The 16,413-nt window shown below is 36.1% G+C and overlaps 1 protein-coding gene across 8 annotated transcripts; it reads right to left on the reverse strand.

The window, feature by feature from the left end:
* Window positions 1-5,825: 5,825 nt before the first annotated feature.
* LOC114171544 (uncharacterized) lies at window positions 5,826-9,340 on the reverse strand. 8 transcript variants are annotated; one of them, XR_014993353.1, is made up of 5 exons: window positions 8,093-9,315; window positions 7,793-7,987; window positions 6,600-7,631; window positions 6,280-6,468; window positions 5,826-6,176 (listed from the first exon to the last, which is right to left on the reverse strand). XR_014993353.1 is itself a non-coding variant. In XM_085670527.1 (5 exons), exons 3-5 carry the CDS (start codon window positions 8,168-8,170, stop codon window positions 7,482-7,484), a joined length of 423 nt encoding a protein of 140 aa, XP_085526653.1. In that variant the 5' UTR covers window positions 8,171-8,856; window positions 9,067-9,146; window positions 9,263-9,340; the 3' UTR covers window positions 5,826-7,481. The 8 variants fall into 8 exon arrangements, 2 of the variants coding, with proteins under 2 accessions (XP_085526653.1, XP_085526654.1); XM_085670527.1 differs by having other exon boundaries at window positions 5,826-7,631; window positions 8,093-8,856; window positions 9,067-9,146; window positions 9,263-9,340; XR_014993351.1 differs by having other exon boundaries at window positions 5,826-6,468.
* Between the last annotated feature and the right edge of the window lie 7,073 nt (window positions 9,341-16,413).

The following is a 16,413-nucleotide window of genomic DNA, read 5'->3' on the forward strand; positions in this document are numbered from 1 at the left end:
ATTATTATCTATGGGACAAACCCAACGAAGCAGACAGGCACAACGACTAGAATTGGTCGAACAACCCGGACCTACCCGACGACCTCTACAAGAACGACGACTGGAACGTGCCCGATGATCCAAAAGGGCCCAACGACCCGAATGGGTCAAACGACCCCAACAGGCCTGACGACCCGAACGGGCCGGACGACTCGGACGAGTCCGACGACCAAGACGAGCCTGACGACCAGGACAAATCCGACAACACGGACGAGCCCGATGACACGAACGTGCTCGACGTCCCAAACGGGCCCAACGACCAAGATGAGCCCGAGCACACGGACCAGCCAGACGACATAGACGAACCCAACAATGCAGTGGGGCCCGAAGACCTGGACCGACACAAAGACCTAAACAGGCCCTATGACCGGGACAGACCCCACAACACGAACAAGCCCGATGACCTAGACGGACACACCAAAAAACAGGCACGATGACTCGGACGGGCCAGACGATCCAGAAGAGCCCGAAGACTAGGACGAGCCCCACGACTAGGACGGGCCCTATGACCCAGACGAGCCCAACGACCTGGACGAGCTCGATGACCGAGACGAGCCCGACGACCTGGACGAGACCGATAACCTGAACTGGCCCGATGACCAGGACAGGCCCAAAGACTCGGACGAGCCCCACAACTCGGACAAGCCCAACGACCCGCACGAGCGCGATGACCAGGACGAGCCCGATGATAAGAACGAGCCTGACGACCCGAACGGGCCCAACGACCCAGATGGGCCCGACGACCAGAACAGGCCTAACGACCAGAATGGGCCCCACGACCTGGACGGGCTCGATGATCCAGATAGGCCCGACGACCCGATCGGGCCCAACAACGCGGGCGTGCCCCATAATCAAAACAGGCCTAACGACCCGAATAGGCCCAACGACACGAACATGACCAATGACCCGGACTGGCACGATGATCCAGACAGGCCAGAAGACCCGAACGGGCCCGATGACCCAGACGGGGCTAATGACCTGAACGGGCCCGATGATCCAGACAGGCCCACTGACCGAAATGGGCCCAACGACCCAGATGAGCCCAACAACCCAAACGAGCCAGTTTGGGTCGTTTTGCATGTCGAGATCATCGTGCCCGTTCAGGTCGTCAAGCCCGTCTGAGTCATCAATCACGTTTGGGTTGTCGGGCAGATCCGAGTCGTCGAGCTTGTTCGGGTTGTTGGGCCTGTCTGGATCATAAGGCCCGTCCGGGTCGTCGGGAACGTTCGGGTCGTTGGGCCTTTCTAGATCATCGGGCTCGTTCGGGTCGTTAGGCCTATTTTGATCATCGGGCTCGTCCAGGTCCCTAGGCCCGTTCAGGTCGTCAGGCTCGTTCAAGTAATTGGGCCTTTCTGGATCATCTGGCCCGTTAGAGTCATTTGGCACATCCAAGGCGTCGGGCCTGTTTGGGTCGTTGGGACTATGTGGATCATCAGGCACGTCCGGGTCGTGGGGCCCGTTCGAGTCCTAGAGCCCGTTTGGGTCGTCGGGCCCGTTCGGGTCGTTGGGCTTGTCTAGATCATCGGGCTTGTCCGGGTCGTTGGGCATGTTCGTGTCTTCAGGCACGTTCAGGTCGTTGGGCATGTTTGGATCATCGGGCATGTCCGGGTCGGTTGGCCCATTCGGGTCGTCGGGCATGTTCAGATTGTGGGGCCCTTTTGGGTCATCGGGCCCGTCTGGGTCGTCGGGCCTGTCCATGTCGTCGGTTTCGTCCAGGTCGTCAGGCCCATACGGTCGCGGGGCCCACTTAAGTCGTAGGGTCCGTTTTTGTCGTAGGGCCAGTCCAGGTCGTCGGGCTCGTCCGGGTCATTAAGCCCATCCGGGTTGTTGTGCCCGTCCATGTCGTCGGCCCGTTTGTGTGGTCGCGCCCGTCCGTGTCGTCAGGCAGGTTCGGGTTGTTCGACCTATTCTGATCGTCGTGCTTGTCCGATTCGTTAGGCCTGTCCCACAGATAGTAATATATTTTAAAAAACTAATATATTTTTCATATGGAAGATGAAAGCCCATGGGTTGGCCCAAGCCCACAGAGCTTTTGTAAAGTTTTTAGCCCTATGGACTTCTTTGATGGGGCTTTTTTTCAATGTGGGCTTTTTTGGCCCTCGCCGACATGGGCCAAGGCCAAGCCTTGTGGGTTGGGCCAAATTAACACCTATATTCTTGATCATTTTCAAATCTTTAATTATGTTCTTGAAATGGTTTTCGTAAAATTTTACTCATCATATTGAGTTCTTCTCTTAAAGTTTTTAAAATCTTTTTCTTGAAATCTATTTTCTAACTGTTTCTAATTTTTTTAAACTCTTTATTTTCATTAACTTCTTGAATTACTTATTTTTACATTTTCTTTACTTTGTTTTCTTTTCTTGAATTTTATTTTCTTAAACTTTTTCAATTCTTTTATTGTTTTTATCAACTTCTTGATCCTTTTCAAATCTTTAATTATGTTCTTGAAATGTTTTTTGCAAAATTTTACTCATCATATTGAGTTCTTCTCTTAAAGTTTTAAAAATCTTTTCCTTGAAATCTATTTTCTAACTTTTTCTAATTTTTTTAAACTCTTCATTTTCATTAACTTCTTGAATTACTTATTTTTACACTTTCTTTACTTAATTTTCTTTTCTTGAATTTTATTTTCTTAAACTTTTTCAATTCTTTTTAAACTATTTATCAACTTCTTGATCGTTTTCAAATCTTTAATTATGTTCTTGAAATGGTTTTTGCAAAATTTTACTCATCATATTGAGTTCTTCTCATAAAGTTTTTAAAATCTTTTTCTTAAAATCTATTTTCTCACTTTTCTTAATTTTCTTAAACTATTAATTTTCATTAACTTCTTGAATTACTTATTTTTACACTTTATTTACTTAGTTTTCGTTTCTTGAATTTTATTTTCTTAAACTTTTTCAATTCTTTTTAAAGTTTTTATGAACTTCTTGATCCTTTTCAAATCTTTAATTATGTTCTTGAAATGGTGTTTGCAAAATTTTACTCATCATATTGAGTTCTTCTCTTAAAGTTTTTAAAATCTTTTTCTTGAAATCTATTTTCTCACTTTTCCTAATTTTTTTGAACTCTTCATTTTCATTAACTTCTTAAATTACTTATTTTTACACTTTATTTACTTAGTATTCTTTTCTTGAATTTTATTTTCTTAAACTTTTTCAATTCTTTTTAAAGTTTTTATCAACTTCTTGATCTTTTTCAAATATTTAATTCTTGATCCTTTTCAAATCTTTAATTATGTTCTTGAAATGTTTTTTGCAAAATTTTACTCATCATATTGAGTTCTTGTCTTAAAGTTTTTAAAATCTTTTTCTTGAAATCTATTTTCTCACTTTTCCTAATTTTTTAGACTCTTCATTTTCATTAACTTCTTGAATTACTTATTTTTACACTTTCTTTACTTAGTTTTCTTTTCGTGAATTTTATTTTCTTAAACTTTTTCAATTCTTTTTAAAGTTTTTATCAACTTCTTGATCTTTTTCAAATATTTAATTCTTGATCCTTTTCAAATCTTTAATTATGTTCTTGAAATGTTTTTTGCAAAATTTTACTCATCATATTGAGTTCTTGTCTTAAAGTTTTTAAAATCTTTTTCTTAAAATCTATTTTCTCACTTTTCCTAATTTTTTTAAACTCTTCATTTTCACTAACTTCTTGAATTACTTATTTTTACACTTTCTTTACTTAGTTTTCTTCTCTTGAATTTTATTTTCTTAAACTTTTTCAATTCTTTTTAAAGTTTTTATCAACTTCTTGATCTTTTTCAAATCTTTAATTATGTTCTTGAAATGGTTTTTGCAAAATTTTACTCATCATATTGAGTTCTTCTCTTAAAGTTTTTAAAATCTTTTTCTTGAAATCTATTTTCTCACTTTTCCTAATTTTTTTAAACTCTTCATTTTCATTAACTTCTTGCTTGAATTACTTATTTTTACACTTTCTTTACTTAGTTTTCTTTTCTCTAATTTTATTTTCTTAAACTTTTTCAATTCTTTTTAAACTTTTTATCAACTTCTTGATCCTTTTCAAATCTTTAATTATGTTCTTGAAATGGTTTTTGCAAAATTTTACTCATCATATTGAGTTCTTCTATTAACGTTTTTAAAATCTTTTTCTTGAAATCTATTTTCTCACTTTTCCTAATTTTTTTAAACTCTTCATTTTCATTAACTTCTTGAATTACTTATTTTTACACTTTCTTTACTTAGTTTTCTTTTCTTGAATTTTATTTTCTTAAACTTTTTCAATTCTTTTTAAAGTTTTTATCAACTTCTTGACACTACAAAAAAAAATAATTTTTATCAGGGGTTAATTTTGGCATTTCCAGGGGTTTTAACCTCCGGTAAAGGAATTACCCGCGGTTTGCTTTTTTCCTAGAAAAACCAGCGTCGTTAACAGATTACCGGCGGTTTTGAGTAACCCCTGGTAAAACTGTATTTACCGGCGGTTTGAAACCCGTGGTATTTACCGACGGTTTGAAACTCCTGGTATTTACCGGCGGTTTGAAACCCCTGGTATTTACTGGCGGTTTGAAACCTCTTGTATTTCTCGACAATTTGAAACCCCAGGTATTTATCTGCAATTTTGAAACTCCTGGTATTTCTCGACGGTTTTAAAACCCCTAGTACTTTGCAGGGATTTTACAAACATTTTCTAGTTGTCAAAAATTTTAAATCCTCTATTGTATTACAGTATTAAAAGTCCCTTTTCAGTATTTTTTACCCCTGCGATGCAATTTATTATTTATTGATGTTTTTACTTATATCCCAAATTCTCTTTATTTTATTTGTTACCCCTGTAATGCATATAATTACTAAAACATGGTAAAAAAAGCAAAAATTCTAACATTTGGACATCCTAAAGTGGCATTGATTGCTTCCTGAATCAAAAATATATATTATAATAACACCTTGCCATGAAGACATATATTAAAACAATCAATATAACTTATCCACTACACCTAATAAAACTTCGTACTACCCATGGCAACCCACAATTTAGTCACAGTCCAAACAATATATTAATTGGCACCCAATCCAAAAATTTATCTATAATGCTAATACATCCAATTAGAAATCACAAACCCGTAACACCCCCTGCTGCCACTCCTTATAGTTTTGAAAAAACTTAAAAGTGCTATTATATTTATAAAACCGAAGCAATATTTGATTTTAGGGTAGAAATTCCTAAAATATTTCAACAAGAGAGCAAATGCAACACAATACTGTCAAATTTGTATTGGCAAATGATTTATTACCTATCTTCCACCTTCACAAAAATTATAAATACTAGATATAAAACTTTTTGAAAAACTAAATCAATCCAACACAACAAGATTAGGAAAAAGTTACCACATAAACTCTCATGTTCATCCTTTATTATTATTGAACCTATTTAACTAGTTTCTGGCATAGACACTTCATAGTGGGCCTTGAATCTGAGATAAAGCAAACCAGATATTTAAAGCTTATATAATCTTAGGAATTTAATGTAAAAACAGCTAATAAAGACTTAATTCAAAATAAATTGCCAATTAGCAGAATAAAAAACTTTTAGTATCTCATAAATTGAAGAATTGGAAAACAAGAAGGGGGAAAGAAAACTAGGAATTCAAATGGCAGGTAATTGGGAAACATCACAAACAAGTTGGAATTTTGTTATGTAATTTCAAAGAATTTATTACATTAGAAGCATCCAAAATTCCTAATTAATAAAGAAAAAGGAAAAGCATGAATGCATTGATCGAGCAAAATTTAATTGCTTAACAAAGCAGTGGTACTGAATCCTTTCAAAAAAGCATCTATAATTCATAATTATCGACCATAAGAAAAAATGACATATTGACCTAGTAAGTTTCAGTTATAAAATTAAGCAAAGTGCACGAATAAATAAAAGTTAAGCAAAAAGACCTGAATCTGCTAAAAGACAAATTACAAGCCCTTCACCAATGCTACAACACAATAATTGTTTAAACCATCCCTTGATTGACAAATTTCACCCGATTCATGAAATAGTTTCTTGTGTGTAGCTTTCATCATCTCCTCATTGGTTGGAGATGAGAGTTTCTGCAAACTCGTGATTGAAAACTCCAGAATTCTCCCAAGATAATCAACATCCAGTTTACCTGATTTCAGCACCTTCATGTATATAGAAAATGTCAGAAAAGAAGAAAATATTATAAGGTATACGCCAATCATGCATCTAATAGCCATCACAGGCTGCAAGAAAGAGAATATGTACTTGAGAAATAATTTCTAAATCAATGGCAGAAAAAATATCCTCCTTCCAGCTTTTTGGAGCCATTTCACAAATTTCATCCGTAACCTCTCACATGAGTTGAACTATCCAGTCATAGTTGGGTTGGTCTCCCTTAACAGATTCCATGATACCATCCCAAAAGGCCTTCTCCGTTGCTTGTTTTATTTTCCCCTGAAAGATAATATATATATATATATATATGGGCGAATCAAACTGTAGTTTATGGGATAATATGAGCATATCAACATCAAAGGCCTAAGGAAGAGCCTCAACCTATAGCTTCATCCAAAATCAGCCATTACCTGACGTTGAATAGCTTTCATATCATGACTAAGCTTATCAGCAACAAGTCCTTCTAGAGATAACTTGCAAGTTTGAATCATAGAAGCTTCAAGTTGGCAACCTGCTCTTACCAAATCCTCCTCCAACGATTGAGCATTCTTAACCTTTCATACCACGAAACAATTCAAGTATGAGCACCAAGCTTTATCAAAAGCAGCAAGCTGAGATCTGAAGGTACAACGATTCATAGCTGCTGAGACAGACTCTTCATCAAAATTGTGTACTAGCCCATCTAATACAATCTTCATCAACAACTCAAACATGTGGACAAACTCTTGTGTAGCTTTGGCTAGAGCAATCTCACATTCTTCCATTCCACTGAAAACTGCATCTGGATGACCCAATATCATATAAGCACAAAGAACAAATCTCACACGATACCTTGATGACCTAGCTAAGCTATTGTTTGACTATCTGCCAAAATTTACAAAGCTGTTGTAGACACTTTGAGGCAGCTCTCAAACTGGTCAAACAAAGTTTTCACAATATGAAGGGTAGAAGTTGATTCAATCAGAACAACAAGCTGTTTAAATGGCATTGACTTAACAGATTTCTCATTAATGCCCAACACATCATATGCTTTTGTCAAGGTGAACGTTGTTCTCTTTTGCCTTAGGAACTACCTCCATCACCTTAAATAAGAAAATATAGTTAGGAAACCTTTTCCCTATATCAATATCTAGCAAAAAGCAACTCCAATACATCCTTTAAGTCCTCTTCCTGATGGAGGAATAAAACTTCAAACATTAAATTCATCCTACATTAAATTTATAGCTTAGTTCAAATCTCCTCCAGTTCAAAATGATAACTGTGTAAGACATTAGTAAAGCTTTCTACATGACCTAACAAAGATATATCAATATTATGCAAATAAACCTTGCTAGTTTTCTGGAAATATATTCTGCTTGCTTTGACATTTTATTCCGATTCTCATGGGCATTGCCAATCAGTCTTCCCCATTGCCTGGGATATCCAACTCTTTGTCTCCTTGCCTAACCAATATAATTTTAGAGCCTTAATAACAACTGCATTGATGACCACCAAAATCAACCACCCCTATCTTTGAAAAGAAAAAGAAAATAAAAAACATAGGCCCAATATTTTGAGTCTTTTCTGAAACTGAAATTGGTAGTTGTACCAAACCGTTGTTTACCATCTCAAAATTTTTAGTTCGAAGACGCTTAGCAATTCCAGTACCCAAATGGAAATGCTCTGAGCATTTATTTAAGTAAGGATCACCATTCGCTTTTCTTGTCTTGAGAAGATCATGATAACTATTTCCTACAGTTGTACCAGAAAAGGTTTTTTCCTTTCTTGGAAAAACACTGGAATTACCAGCAGAAGCATCCTGTTTCAATAATGATCACTTGTTAATTTTATGAAAAAAAAACATCATACACGCATTATCAAAAGAAGAGACATCGAACTGTGAAATAGAAAATAATGTCAGAACCTGTGTATCTGTACAATCTGATGCCCTTCTAAAACCCAAAACAAATTTGCCTCCAGGATCTATCCGACTAAATATCATTGCAGCAGAATAAGTTTATAGCCATGAAACACATTTACTTCTAATCAAATTTTTAAACAAAATCAGAATACCGAATAAAGTTTTTTAGTAAAGTATTAAACAGCAACGAAACAAGTATGTGCATAGATCACTGTCCAGATGAAATTATATACCAATGTCGCCAGCATTTAGTTGCAAGGCCTGTATGCAAGGGGTTACTCCCTCTAATACATACATTCTACTGTTGTTATTAGGCCAAAATCTAAACTGAAATGTCCACTCATTTCCCTTCACATCTTTCATATGCAAAGGAACACCATCTGATTGTGAAATAGGAGGAAAGTAAGCCTGAAATTCATGTGCAAATTGTTACATCATATATGCTGCAATTAAAAGGTGGTAACATATTTCTTTATTAGAAAACTTTTTACAAGAACGTTGCATGCATGAATAAAGGTTTGCAATTTTAAAATCTAACTTTGTACCTAAAGATGTTCTACTAAAACAGAACATTACAAAGAAAGAAATTTCTAATCAGTGATATAATTCTAAGATAACCATTTAAGGGAATCAAATTAGGAAAAACAAGAATGAAAGAAGAATCTTGATGAAATATAAAATGGAACCACAATGCAGCTATAATGACATAGTCTTCAAGTAGTGGACTGCACTACTGTCAACCATGTTAGTGAACCTGTAAAACAAAACTACAAATAAAACAAAACAAAATAAGCGATTAGTTATGGCATGATCAAGAAAGATGAAATTGAAAGAGGACAGTGATGCAGGGAGATGAAAGTAGGGAGACGAAAATGAGATGAGAATGAAAGCATGGAGATGAAATCGAATGACGAAATTAAAATAGCGGTGATGAAATTGAAAACAAGGAAACGAAATTGAAAGCATGTTTTTATTACCTTATTTCAGGGAAAACCATGAAATTGAAAGAGCAATGCCTTCTTCCTCCTAGGGCACGAGCCACAACTGCTTCCTCCTCCTAAGACACGAAATTGAAATCAACACAGTTTAGTGATGAAATCAGCGGGCGAAAATGAAATCAAAAGCAAACAGATGATGAAATGAGTGAGTAAAATCTTGAGTGGTGAGAGGCACCGAGAAAGGAGAAGAGGAACCGCGAAAGAGAAAGGGAACCGCGAAAGAGAAAGTGAAAGAAAAGAAGTTTAGACAAATAAAATTTTTTGAAAAATAAAAAAAGTAAAACGAGAATAATTTTACTGGGATTTGTTAAAAAGTCCCAGAAACTTACAGGAGTTTATTACGACCTCCATTAAAAAACCTCCGGTAAAAATATATATTTTTGTAGTGTGATTCTTTTCAAATCTTTAATTATATTCTCTAAATGGTTTTTGCAACATTTTAATAATCATATTGAGTTCTTTTTTTAAAGTTTTTAAAATCTTTTTCTTAAAATCTATTTTCTCACTTTTCTTAATTTTTTTAAACTCTTCATTTTCATTAACTTCTTGAATTGTTTATTTTTACACTTTTTTTACTTTGTTTTCTTTTCTTGAATTTTATTTTCTTAAACTTTTTTAATTCTTTTTAGAGTTTTTATCAACTTCTTGATCCTTTTCGAATGTTTAATTATGTTCTTGAAATGGTTTTTGCAAAATTTTACTCATCATATTGAGTTCTTCTCTTAAAGTTTTTAAAATCTTTTTCGTGAAATCTATTTTCTCACTTTTCATACTTTTTTTAAACTCTCAATTTTCATTAACTTCTTGAATTACTTATTTTTACACTTTTTTTACTTAGTTTTCTTTTGTTGAATTTTATTTTCTTAAACTTTTTCAATTCTTTTTAAACTTTTTATCAACTTCTTGATCCTTTTCAAATCTTTAATTCTTGATCCTTTTCAAATCTTTAATTCTTGATCCTTTTCAAATCTTTAATTATGTTCTTGGAATGTTTTTTGCAAAATTTTACTCATCATATTGAGTTCTTCTCTTAAAGTTTTTAAAATCTTTTTCTTGAAATCTATTTTCCCACTTTTCATACTTTTTTTTAACTCTTCGTTTTCATTAACTTCTTGAATTACTTATTTTTACACTTTCTTTACTTAGTTTTCTTTTCTTGAATTTTATTTTCTTAAACTTTTTCAATTCTTTTTAAAGTTTTTATCAACTTCTTGATCCTTGTCAAATCTTTAATTATGTTCTTGAAATGGTTTTTGCAAAATTTTACTCATCATATTGAGTTCTTCTCTTAAAGTTTTTAAAATCTTTTTCTTGAAATCTATTTTCTCACTTTTCATACTTTTTTTTAACTCTTCATTTTCATTAACTTCTTGAATTACTTATTTTTACACTTTCTTTACTTAGTTTTCTTTTCTTGAATTTTATTTTCTTTAACTTTTTCAATTCTTTTTAAAGTTTTTATCAACTTCTTGATCTTTTTCAAATCTTTAATTCTTGATCCTTTTCAAATCTTTAATTATGTTCTTGAAATGGTTTTTGCAAAATTTTACTTATCATATTGAGTTCTTCTTTTAAAGTTTTTAAAATCTTTTTCTTGAAATCTATTTTCTCACTTTTCCTAATTTTTTTGAACTCTTCATTTTCATTAACTTCTTGAATTACTTATTTTTACACTTTCTTTACTTAGTTTTCTTCTCTTGAATTTTATTTTCTTTAACTTTTTCAATTCTTTTTAAAGTTTTTATCAACTTCTTGTTCTTTTTCAAATCTTTAATTCTTGATCCTTTTCAAATCTTTAATTATGTTCTTGAAATGTTTTTTGCAAAATTTTACTCATCATATTGAGTTCTTCCCTTAAAGTTTTTAAAATCTTTTTCTTGAAATCTATTTTCTCACTTTTCCTAATTTTTTTAAACTCTTCATTTTCATTAACTTCTTGAATTACTTATTTTTACACTTTCTTTACTTAGTTTTCTTTTCTTGAATTTTTGAATTCTTTTTTAAAGTTTTTATCAGCTTCTTGATCCTTTTCAAATCTTTAATTCTTGATCCTTTTCAAATCTTTAATTCTTGATCCTTTTCAAATCTTTAATTATGTTCCTGAAATGGTTTTTGCAAAATTTTATTCATCATATTTAGTTCTTCTCTTAAAGTTTTTAAAATCTTTTTCTTGAAATCTATTTTCCCACTTTTCATACTTTTTTTTAACTCTTCGTTTTCATTAACTTCTTGAATTACTTATTTTTACACTTTCTTTACTTAGTTTTATTTTCTTGAATTTTATTTTCTTAAACTTTTCCAATTCTTTTTAAAGTTTTTATCAACTTCTTGATCCTTGTCAAATCTTTAATTATGTTCTTGAAATGGTTTTTGCAAAATTTTACTCATCATCTTGAGTTCTTCTCTTAAAGTTTTTAAAATCTTTTTCTTGAAATCTATTTTATCACTTTTCATACTTTTTTTAACTCTTCATTTTCATTAACTTCTTGAATTACTTATTTTTACACTTTCTTTATTTAGTTTTCTTTTTGTGAATTTTATTTTCTTTAACTTTTTCAATTCTTATTAAAGTTTTTATCAACTTCTTGATCTTTTTCAAATCTTTAATTCTTGATCCTTTTCAAATCTTTAATTATGTTCTTGAAATGGTTTTTGCAAAATTTTACTTATCATATTGAGTTCTTCTTTTAAAGTTTTTAAAATCTTTTTCTTGAAATCTATTTTCTCACTTTTCTTAATTTTTTTGAACTCTTCATTTTCATTAACTTATTGAATTACTTATTTTTACACTTTCTTTACTTTGTTTTCTTTTCTTGAATTTTATTTTCTTTAACTTTTTCAATTCTTTTTAAAGTTTTTATCAACTTCTTGATATTTTTCAAATCTTTAATTCTTGATCCTTTTCAAATCTTTAATTATGTTCTTGAAATGTTTTTTGCAAAAATTTTACTCATCATATTGAGTTCTTCTCTTAAAGTTTTTAAAATCTTTTTCTTGAAATCTATTTTCTCACTTTTCATACTTTTTTTAACTCTTCATTTTCATTAACTTCTTGAATTACTTATTTTTACACTTTCTTTATTTAGTTTTCTTTTCGTGAATTTTATTTTCTTTAACTTTTTCAATTCTCATTAAAGTTTTTATCAACTTCTTGATCTTTTTCAAATCTTTAATTCTTGATCCTTTTCAAATCTTTAATTATGTTCTTGAAATGGTTTTTGCAAAATTTTACTTATCATATTGAGTTCTTCTTTTAAAGTTTTTAAAATCTTTTTCTTGAAATCTATTTTCTCACTTTTCCTAATTTTTTTGAACTCTTCATTTTCATTAACTTATTGAATTACTTATTTTTACACTTTCTTTACTTTGTTTTCTTTTCTTGAATTTTATTTTCTTTAACTTTTTCAATTCTTTTTAAAGTTTTTATCAACTTCTTGATCTTTTTCAAATCTTTAATTCTTGATCCTTTTCAAATCTTTAATTATGTTCTTGAAATGTTTTTTGCAAAATTTTACTCATCATATTGAGTTCTTCTCTTAAAGTTTTTAAAATCTTTTTCTTGAAATCTATTTTCTCACTTTTCCTAATTTTTTTAAACTCTTCATTTTCATTAACTTCTTGAATTACTTATTTTTACACTTTCTTTACTTAGTTTTCTTTTCTTGAATTTTATTTTCTTTAACTTTTTCAATTCTTTTTAAAGTTTTTATCAACTTCTTGATCTTTTTCAAATCTTTAATTCTTGATCCTTTTCAAATCTTTAATTATGTTCTTGAAATGTTTTTTGCAAAATTTTACTCATCATATTGAGTTCTTCTCTTAAAGTTTTTAAAATCTTTTTCATGAAATCTATTTTCTCACTTTTCCTAATTTTTTTAAACTCTTCATTTTCATTAACTTCTTGAATTACTTATTTTTACACTTTCTTTACTTAGTTTTCTTTTCTTGAATTTTTGAATTCTTTAACTTTTTCAATTCTTTTTAAAGTTTTTATCAACTTCTTGATCTTTTTCAAATCTTTAATTCTTGATCCTTTTCAAATCTTTAATTATGTTCTTGAAATGTTTTTTGCAAAATTTTACTCATCATATTGAGTTCTTCTCTTAAAGTTTTTAAAATCTTTTTCTTGAAATCTATTTTCTCACTTTTCCTAATTTTTTTTAAACTCTTCATTTTCATTAACTTCTTGAATTACTTATTTTTACACTTTCTTTACTTAGTTTTCTTTTCTTGAATTTTTGAATTCTTTTCTTGATCCTTTTCAAATCTTTCAAATTTTACTCGGAAGAGCCCGAAGACTCGGACGAGCCCCACGACTAGGACGGGCTCGATGACCCAGACAAGCCCATCGACCCGGACGAGCCCGATGACCGAGACGAGCCCGACGACCCAGACGAGATCGATGACCTGAACGGGCTCGATGACCAAGACAGGCCCGAAGACTCGGACGAGCCCCATAACTCGGACAAGCCTAACGACCCGAACGAGCGCGATGATCAGGACGAGCCCAATGACAAGAACGAGCTCGACGAACCGAATGGGCCCGACGACCCATTTGGGCCCGACGACCCGAACGGACCTGACAACCCGAATGGGCCCCACGACCTGGACGGGCTCGATGATCCAGATAGGCCCGATGACCCGATCGGGCCCAACAACGCGACCGTGCCCATAATCAAAATAGACCTAACGACCCGAACAGGCCCGACGACACGAACATGACCAATGACCCGGACTGGCACGATGATCCAAATAGGCCCCACGACTCGAACGGGCCTGACGTGTGCGCTGATCCAGAAAGGGCAGAAGACCCGAACGGGCCCGACGACCCAGACGGGGCTAATGACCTGGACGGGCCCGATGATCCAGACAAGCCCACTGAGCCAAACGGGCCCAACGACCCATATGAGCCCAACGACCCAAACATGCCAGTTCGGGTCGTTTTGCATGTCGGGATCATCGGGCCCATTCAGGTCGTCAAGCCCGTCCAAGTCATCGGTCACGTCTGGGTTGTTGGGCAGATCCGGGTCGTCGATCTTGTTTGGGTCGTTGGGCCTGTCTGGATCATAAGGCACGTCCGGGTCGTCGGGAACGTTCGGGTCGTTGGGCCTTTTTAGATCATCGGGCTCGTTCGGGTCGTTAGGCCTGTTTTGATCATCGGGCTCGTCTAGGTCCCGAGTCCCGTCCGGGTCGTCGGGCCCGTTCAAGTTATTGGGCCTTTCTGGATCATCTGGCCCGTCAGAGTCATTGGGCAAATCCAAGGCGTCGGGCTCGTTTGGGTCGTTGGGACTGTGTGGATCATCAGGCACGTCCGGGTCGTGGGGCCCGTTCAAGTCCTAAAGCCCGTCTGGGTCGTCGGGCCCGTTCGAGTCATTGGGCTTGTCTGGATCATCGTGCCTGTCCGAGTCGTTGGGCATGTTCGTGTCGTCGGGCCCGTTCAGGTCGTTGGGCATGTTTGGATCATCGGGCATGTCCGGGTCGGTTGGCCCGTTCGGGTCGTCGGGTATGTTCGGATCGTGGGGCCCTTCTGGGTCATCGGGCCCGTCCGGGTCGTCGGGCTTGTCCGTGTCGTCGGTTCCGTCCAGGTTGTCGGGACCATACGGGTCATGGGGCCCATACGGGTCGCGGGGCCCACTTAGGTCTTAGGGTCCGTTTTTATCGTAGGGCCAGTCCAGGTCGCCAGGATCGTCCGGGTCATTGAGCCCGTCCGGGTTGTCGCGCCCGTCCATGTCGTCGGCCCATTTGTGTGGTCGCGCCCGTCCGTGTCGTCGGTTTTATCCTGGTCGTCAGGCTCGTCCTGGTCATCGAGCTCGTCCGGGTCGTCGGATCGTTCGAGTCATCGAGCCTGTTCAAGTCGTCGGGCCCGTTCGGGTCGTTGGGCCCTTTTGGATCATTGGGCCTATTCAAGTCGTCATTCTTATCGAGGTCGTCGGGCAGGTTCGGGTTGTTCGGCCAATTCTGGTCGTCGTGCTTGTCCGATTCATCGTGCCTGTTTTGTTGGTGTGCCCGTCTGGGTCATCGAGCTTGTTCGTGTTCTGGGGTCTGTACCAGTCATAGGGCCTGTTTAGGTCTTTGTGTCGGTCCAGGTCTTCGAGCCCCTCTGCATCGTCGGGTTCGTCTGTGTTGTTGGGCTGGTCCGTGTTCTCGGGCTCGTCTGGGTCGTCGAGCAAGTTCGTGTTGTCGGGCTCGTCTTGGTCGTCAGACTTGTCCGAGTCGTCGTGCCCGTTCAGGTCCTCGGGCCTGTTCGGGTCGTTTGACCCATTCGGGTCATTAGGCCCTTTTGGATCATCAGGCCCGTTCTAGTCGTCGTTCTTCTCCAGGTCGTCGAGCAGGTCCGGGTTGTTCGACATATTCTAGTCGTCGTGCTTGTCTGGTTTGTTGGGCCTGTCCCACAGATAATAATATATTTTAAAAATTAATATATATTTCATATGGAAGATGAAAGCCCATGGGTTGGCCTAAGCCCACAGGGCTTTTGTAAAGTTTTTAGCCCTGTGGACTTCTTTGATGGGGCTTTTTTTTAATGTGGGCTTTTTTGGCCCTCGCCCACATGGGCCAGGGCCAAACGTTGTGGGCTGGGCCAAATTAACACCTCTATTCTTGATCCTTTTCAAATCTTTAATTATGTTCTTGAAATGGTTTTTGCAAAATTTTACTCATCATATTAAGTTCTTCTCTTAAAGTTTTTAAAATCTTTTTATTGAAATCTATTTTCTCACTTTTCCTAATTTTTTTAAACTTTTCATTTTCATTAACTTCTTGAATTACTTATTTTTACATTTTCTTTAGTTTGTTTTCTTTTCTTCAATTTTATTTTCTTCAACCTTTTTATATTTTTTTAAAGTTTTTATTAAAGGTGTCAATTTGGCCCAGCCAATAGGGCTTGACCCAGGCCCATGTGGGCTAGGGCCAAAAAAGCCCACATTGAAAAAAAGCCCCCATAAAAGAAGTCCACAGGGCTTAAAACTTTAAAAAAGCCCTGTGGGCTTGGACCAACCCATGGGCTTTCATCTTCCACATGAAAAATATATTATTTTTTAAAATATATTATTATCTGTGGGACAAGCCCAACAAACCAGACAAGCACGATGACTAGAATATGTCGAACAACCCGGACCTGCCCGACGACTTGGAGAAGAAAAACGACTGGAACAGGCCTGATGATCCAAAAGGGCCTAATGACCCAAACGCGTCAAACGACCCGAACAGGCCCGAGGACCCGAACGGGCCCGACGACTCGGACGAGTCTGACGACCAAGACGAGCCCGACGACACGAACGTGCTCGACGACCCAGACGGGTCCAACGACCAAGACCAGCCCAAGAA

Source organism: Vigna unguiculata, chromosome 3 (genome assembly GCF_037176805.1).
Source record: "Vigna unguiculata cultivar grain cowpea cultivar isolate G323 ecotype 2 chromosome 3, ASM3717680v1, whole genome shotgun sequence".
NCBI lineage: Eukaryota > Viridiplantae > Streptophyta > Magnoliopsida > Fabales > Fabaceae > Vigna > Vigna unguiculata.